The sequence below is a fragment of the Quercus lobata genome, chromosome 8 (genome assembly GCF_001633185.2).
Source record: "Quercus lobata isolate SW786 chromosome 8, ValleyOak3.0 Primary Assembly, whole genome shotgun sequence".
NCBI lineage: Eukaryota > Viridiplantae > Streptophyta > Magnoliopsida > Fagales > Fagaceae > Quercus > Quercus lobata.
In genome coordinates, this window is record NC_044911.1 from 44,610,468 (window position 1) to 44,617,867 (window position 7,400).

The 7,400-nt window shown below is 34.8% G+C and overlaps 1 protein-coding gene across 1 annotated transcript; it reads right to left on the reverse strand.

Moving 5' to 3' along the window:
- On the reverse strand, nt 1–5,462 carry LOC115955907 (probable receptor-like protein kinase At2g42960). Its single transcript, XM_031074301.1, has 8 exons — nt 4,923–5,462; nt 3,599–4,335; nt 3,409–3,513; nt 3,089–3,211; nt 2,525–2,695; nt 2,302–2,431; nt 1,926–2,135; nt 1–628 (listed from the first exon to the last, which is right to left on the reverse strand). Exons 2-8 carry the CDS (start codon nt 4,261–4,263, stop codon nt 509–511), a joined length of 1,524 nt encoding a protein of 507 aa, XP_030930161.1. The 5' UTR covers nt 4,264–4,335; nt 4,923–5,462; the 3' UTR covers nt 1–508.
- Between the last annotated feature and the right edge of the window lie 1,938 nt (nt 5,463–7,400).

A 7,400-nucleotide genomic window follows, 5' to 3' on the forward strand; every position in this document is an offset into this window, starting at 1 on the left:
CATAATGGAACAACCATCATTCTGCTGTGCAACTAAGAGCAAGACATCACTGCATAAAGAAGAGGACATGATAATTGATTCAATCCTTTAAGGGCTAATACAAAATGATAAGTTAAAGAAAGAAAAAAAGGAGATACATATTAGAATCATTTGCCATCTCAATGGCAGTAATCAAGTGAAAAAAGAAAAAAAGAAAAAAGTAAATATTGCACTCACGTACTGGAAAGACAGCCCACCGGTCCAAGACATGACTGTACAACAAAAGTCTCAATGGCTCTCCCCTCTAGGCTTGTTTATGGGGCTGGAAGCACCTCTCTCAATCCTCAAATGACAATACAGAAAAACCTTCATGATCTAAGCACGCGCTATCTCCAATTCAACTCCGTTCATAAAATTAGAAGATTTATCCGGAAAGCAAACTTTAAGATGTGTAGTATTTGATGAGTTACTGAAAGGTTTCAGTCTGGCAGTGAGAATAAATTATGCACCCTGTCAAATGTTGTCAGTCCTATCCAAGAGTTCTCTCAGATACATCCCCTAACTTGTTTTCAGAGTCAGCTGGATCAGAAATTTCCTTCATGGACTCAATTTCCATGCTTGCTGTACGACTCTTTCTAGTCCTTCGATCCTGAAAAGAATTGTCAAAGTCAAGTATATGAGTTTCTCATTAACTCCTGTATTCTAATGAGCATAGTGAAAAATACAGGATTTAAAAATCCATTGTCACCAGAACTACATTTGGTGTAAAATTGTGAGATTAAACTGGGAAAAGTTAGGAGGACAAACCACAAGCAAAGCAAGCTAACTAGAAGTTTACTTTCATTCTAGAGCTTAACATGATAGAGAAATCACATATATAATCTACAAGTTAATGATTCAAGGGCTATTATTTTTCTTCTTTTTTTAACTTATACTTAGGAAGAAGAAAGAAGGGTGAGTTGGGGGGGGCGGGTGGGGGAGGAGGAGGTACTGTAGCAAATGCACGTAATACAGTGTCTCCTAGAAGCCATTAAGCTGTACATAGTTGAATCAATACCAGAAGGTCCAAGCTAGCGGTATATGTTTGGAGCAGAAAGCGGGAAGAGGAGGGGTTCTTAACTTCTTATCAGTTGTTTGCAACATCAATCAAGCTTTAATTCTTTTCCAAGCATAATGTATGACACCCAAAATAAAAATAAATAAATAAAATTTTTTTAAAAAAAAAAAAAAAAAAAAAAAAAAAGACATTAAAATAGAGAATGAATTTAGAGCTGCAAAGGAGCAAGCAGAGCTATGAGCATCTCAAAGCTCCAGTCGTTAGTTTGTCTATGTAGTAAACCAGCTCAAGCTTGCTTTCTAGACCCATTTGATAAACAAGCAAGCTTAAGTAATGCAAAGCTTGCAATCAAGCTTGCTAAGTTCATATAGGCTCGACAATATGCTCGATAAGCCAATAATCCAAGGAGGAAATAAACACATGTGGGTACACACAGTTTGTAAAATTACATTAAATCATATCTTTTGTTTGTTTGGATGAACAAAAAAGATCATTGAACGTCCTAAAATTCAAACGTGCACGTACATGACTTTAGGCTTCAAAATCAATTTTGAGCTCAAGTTTACCAAAAACAAGATTGAACACAATTCACTTATCAAATCAAACCAAGCTCAACCCAAGCTTGAGCTTACTAAACAATTTTCAAATTAAGCCTAACATGAAATTTTGTGCTTGAATCAAGCTCAGCATGAGCTTAAGACCGTACAACTTTGATCAAGCTGAATTCAAACAGCTTGCGAGGCTCAATTCATTTAAGCCGTAATGTGTAAATGCTGGGAAAAAAAATGTGCACATTTACAAATATTCAAAAGACATTTCAAAACCCAAATAAAGACAGTCAAACAAGTGAATAAAAAATTATCTTTCGAGGATAAGAATCGATTTGCACCTCACGAAGTGGGTATTCATCAGCTTCAAGCATTCGTACAACCTGACTCATTTTGGGTCTCTTATCTGCTTCGGGATCAACACACCTTAGTGCTACCAACAGAGCACGTTTTAGAGCACGTGTAGTGGGTTTAACTTCAAGGTTTGGGTCCACAACTTCCTCTGCTCTTCTTGTTCCTACCATCATCTTTAACCACTCAACAAGATTAACCTGCCATGAGCATAATGAAATGCTTATTAAAACTCTACTAAATCAGAAGGAAGAAGCACCTCATAAGCACCTCATAACCAGGAGAGAGAGAGAGAGAGAGGGAGGGGGGAGGGGATGTTGAAGGACACATGCTCAGTAGTAGACAAAGGTTTAAAGCATTTGGTACCTCATTAGCAGGCCGGGCATAATCCACCGGATCCCTTCCTGTAACTGCTTCCAGCAAGAGTACACCGAAGCTATAAATGTCGCTCTTCTCATTCAACAAGCCAGTATTAGCATATTCAGGTGCTACATAACTGAAATTCACAAAAGAGACCAACTTCTGAACCCCCATAATGTTTTATAAGCTGATAGATAATAACTTCAGGGAAATGAAATATTATACATACCCAAATGTTCCCATCACTCTGGTTGTGATGTGACTTTCTCCCGAATCCAAGAGTTTTGCCAATCCAAAATCAGAAACCTTGGCATTGAACTCGCCATCAATCAGGATGTTACTTGATTTTATGTCTCGGTGCACAACTTTTGGTTCTATTGCTTCATGTAAATACGCAAGCCTGCAACCCAATGTGTGAAATTATTTTTATTTTATTCAAAGTTCCAAAATTGATGTGTTTTAAATTATCATTGAAGATTGCCATGAGTGATATTAGAAGATCTAAGAAAGTACCAACACTTGGAAAAAATTTGTCATAACTTTAAGTGCCTGTTCAAAAGAAAGATGAAAACTAGCCACAATATAAAAATGTTACAAAAGAACAGGAACAATCAAGAATGATAAATTATGTCTATCCCCAAAATTCCCACAATTCAGACAAAAATATAATTTTTCAGAGTCAAATTCCCTACAAGGTCAAGCTGGGGTTTCAAATCTGTTACATGAATTATTTGACAGCAAACGCAGAAAAAAAAAATCTTATGAACTGTTTTGCGTTGAAAGATTAACTTACGCTTTTGCAGTACCAAGAATCACCTTCATGCGTGCCTCCCAAGTAAGGGTTCCATGTTGGCGCATTCCCCCATGAAGCCATTGCTCTAGGTTCCCATTATTCACATACTCGTACACCAGCATCCTATGTAAAATTGGCGAGTAAGTTTATCCTCTCATTGATATTGAACCTTTAAACTACAGCACAAACTATTGCAGATAAAAAGATTGGGAGTAGAACACAATAGCACTGGCACAACAGTATAATATTTTATTTGGCAACAAGGTAAAGTGATTAGTAAGGGATTTAAACAATCAATCGAAAAAGCAAAGGAATCTAACCTGTGAACTCCTTCAACGCAATAGCCCAGGAGTCGAACAAGATTCTTATGTCGAACATGGCCTATGGCCTCAACTTCAACCCTAAATTCTTTCTCCGCCTGTCCCCTATATACCCAATTCACTACAATCATAAAGAAAGTTTTAACAAAAGCATTGTAAAGTAAGAGAATGTGTCTTGGAGCATCCTTACAAGTTATTAAGAAGTTTCTTCACAGCCACATCAGTTCCGTTGATCAGTCTTCCCTGGTAAACAACCCCATATCCACCCTCACCAATCACATTCTCCGGAGAGAAACGATTTGTTGCAAATTCTAAATCCCTAAGAGTAAACCAGTGGCCCCACCCAAGATGAGAAATTTCAGGCAAGCCAATTAAAGGAGAGGCTGTGACAAGTCCTGTATATGACAATGTAGACTGCTTCCTAATAGTCCCAGAGCTTCCTTCTTCCCCAGACATTGAACTTAATGCTCTCTCATGATGATAAATTGAGCTGCACTGACTGATGTTATCAGGATCGCTCAACTTGCTCGTGCCCAAATGAACCAATGTTTTCTCTGAATTCTTATCACTTGACTTATCATGGACTGAAAGATATAAACTTTCAGGGTGATAATGAGAACCCTGAGTCCCAACCTTGTCAACCTTGATATCTTTTGAGACATTTGGTATTTTGGAAAGAGTGAACTTGTCCACAGATCTCCTAGATTTCCTCCGAAATGAGACCCAGACAGATAATATACAGAGAATTAAAACTATAAATGCACCAACACATATGCAGATCAAAACCCATAGTCTCAAACCCAAAAGTGGAGTCTTTTTCGATAATTCTGCATTCAAAGAACTCTCAGACGACATCTCTGATCCCCGGCTACTCAAAATCCCAATGACTTGTTCCTCTCAGCTCCCGTACCAAAGAAACATTCCCACCTGGGTAACAGAACCATGTTATCTAACTCTGTAAACAAGAAAATAGGGACACCTCTAAACTTTATAAGTTCTCCAATGTGAATGTCAGTTTTTGTGAAGAAACCTAAACAAAATAATATATAATCAACTCAAGCAATCAGGCTCGTTATTTGCAGCCTTACTGTGATATGTACAGAATAAGAAAACGAACCAAATTCAATGTTGAGATATCAGATTCTTATCTTAGATTGCACGCTTTAAAAAGAAATTAACAAAACAAAAATTAAGAATCTGAAAGAACCATTAAGGAAGTTTAATAACATCTACATTGAGGGTTTAATGAAAGTTTACTCACTCCAAAATAATCTCACACATATTTCAAGCATTTAACAAATCAGAAAACCAGTTTGCATATTAAGTCATGGTAAAGAAAGAAAGTTAATAAATTCACATGTATGGAAAAAGTACACACATATCCAAAAGGCAACAAGTCACAGTCACAAATCCAAATCTATGAAAAAGGAATAAATGTTGGGAAGCATCACTTATGATCCAAGTAAGAGATGGATAAAAGCCAATATGAATTTTAAAAAAGGGAAAGCATTTACCTTTGTAGTGATCCTCTTCCTTGAGCAGCCAGAGAAGCAAAGGAAGGGCTTCTTTTTGAGCCAACAAAGACTCAATAAGCATAGATGTAGAGGTGAAATAACAAAAACCCAGATGCCCCAAAAGGATAGAGCTGAAGAGGAGTAGTTTACAAGTAGGGGATAGTGGCCTCAAGTGGGCCAACAAGAATTCAGAGAATGATAAAAGAAATAGTGAAGAAGGCCAGACAAAAATCCAATCTTTGAAAGGAAAGGAGAGAGAGAGAGAGAGAGAGTTTTTATAAATATATAGAGTGAAGTGGGGTGGGATTTTTGGAAGGGTAGAAAAAGCAGAGGTGGGTTAAATGGTTGGTGGGTATGTGTATGTGTGTGTGCGTGAATGGAGGGGAGAAAGGGACCTGAGCAAGCTGGAAAGTAAAGCTTGATTTGCAATGGAGGAAACCAGAGAGAGAGAGAGAGAAACAGTAAAGGAAAAGCAAAGATGAAAGTGAACAGAAGTGGCATTTATATCTGGGTAAGAAAAAATATTGAATAATAAGCAAACAAAAGCAAACTAGAAAGTGGAGAGAGAATGAGAGAGAGAGAGTCAACCCAACCCAACAGGAGGGAACTCCAAATCCAAGGCTGAACTTAGGTTTACTTACCAAACTGTCCCTGTCTTAATGAAACTGCTTGAAATTTTTTAAATTTAGTTTTTTATTAAAAAAAAACAGAACAGTCGAACATTATTGTCTGTCATTGCACATTTTGCAATAGACTGAAATTTTGTACTTTGCCAGTGGAGCTCATAAAATTAAAGCATTTTAGACAGAAAATTCTTTTAATTTGGACTTCACAGCCCAAAATTTGTTTGTTATTGCTGCATGAAAAGTTTAGCCATTCTTGAAAGGTAATAGGAATATAGGATCAATTTTCTTATTAAACTGCGATACCTCTACTTTTTCTTTTTTTTTAAGAAGATAATACCTCTGCTTAAAAAGGTTAAATAATTAAAAGATAAAAGTTGACTAAAAATTTAGTTGTAACCAATAATTATTAGTCTACTCAAACATCTTTTTATTAAATGTAAATTATATTTTCTTTTCATATTTTCAGTACTTGCAAAATTTTCATAAGAAAAAAAAATCAGTTTTTTTGTTATCAATCAAATATTTAAATTTCAAATTTTGTAATATAAAATTATACATAAAAACAAGTGTATAGGTTGAAAAATTAATAACATCTTATTGACGCAAAATTTAAAATGCATGTTAAGAATTTAAGAATATAAAAAAACATACAATCCAACTATTAGATTTTTAAAATATATAATTGTGTTAAGCTAATGGTTATAACCAAATTTGTAACTAAATTTTATTCATAATCAAATAAAAAGTTAGTATAACTTTTTTTTTATTTTTTGAAGTGCGCTTGTAATTTTTAAAATATCAATTGCCATTCTCAATAACTAATCAATATTACAATAATTGGGTTAAAAAATAAAATAAATTTAATTGACAATTTTTTATCATTGTATAATAAATCAAGATTGGAATCATGCATATAGCAAAAGTCATTGGTATCTTGATCTAATAATAAAAATAATCATCATAGGTGTCTCATTTATTCTTTGCTCCCTCTTCAAGATAGGGAAATCCAATACAAAGTAGACTTGGATCAAATCTGAATGAAGGAGAGACATTGTGCCATTCCTGTTTTGGTGACACCGATAGTAGATAAGAGAGAAGGAAATAAAGTGTATGCATTTTATTATTCTTAATGGAGTGGCAGCGAGAATAAGACAAGTGTTTTGAAAAATTGTAATAGAATATGCATTAAAAAAATTAAAGGAAAATTATAATTTACCTCCTGTGGTTTGTTTTTATCTCAATTTAGTTTATAAAAATCCATAAATGGATAATCTATCAAAAATTTAAAGGATTTTGCTAATATATGCCCTAAGGACATACAATAACTAACAATTTTTGGAAAAAAATTTCTCGGAAATTGAAAAAGTATTGACAATTTTTTCAATTTTCGAAAATATATTTCCAAAAATGGATGACTTAATTAACCGAACTCAAATTTAAAAGGGGTTACAAAGTACAAAGTTTATAAAAACGAGAATTTCATTTCCAGCAAAGTGCATGCCCCTGTTTTGGCATGTTCCTTGTTTTGAGTAATCGGTTTACCCTTCTTTCTCTAATAGTTGGAGCTGTGTTGGCATCAAGAACCAAGTGGTGAAGTCATTATCTGTAAGGAACAAATCATTCATTCTTCCATAAGGGACATGTGCACAAACTACAATTTTCTTCAATGACTATCCTTGCTTCGGCTTTAGGTATGATAGCTATGGTACTATACCCATATCTAGTTAGTCTTCTCCTTTCTTTGCCCTTGGCTTTTGTCCCTCTTCTTCTTTTCAATTGTTACAATTAACACCTAAAGTGCGGATTAAAATAAAATCATTAGTGTTCCCACCAAATTAATAAATTTTGAATT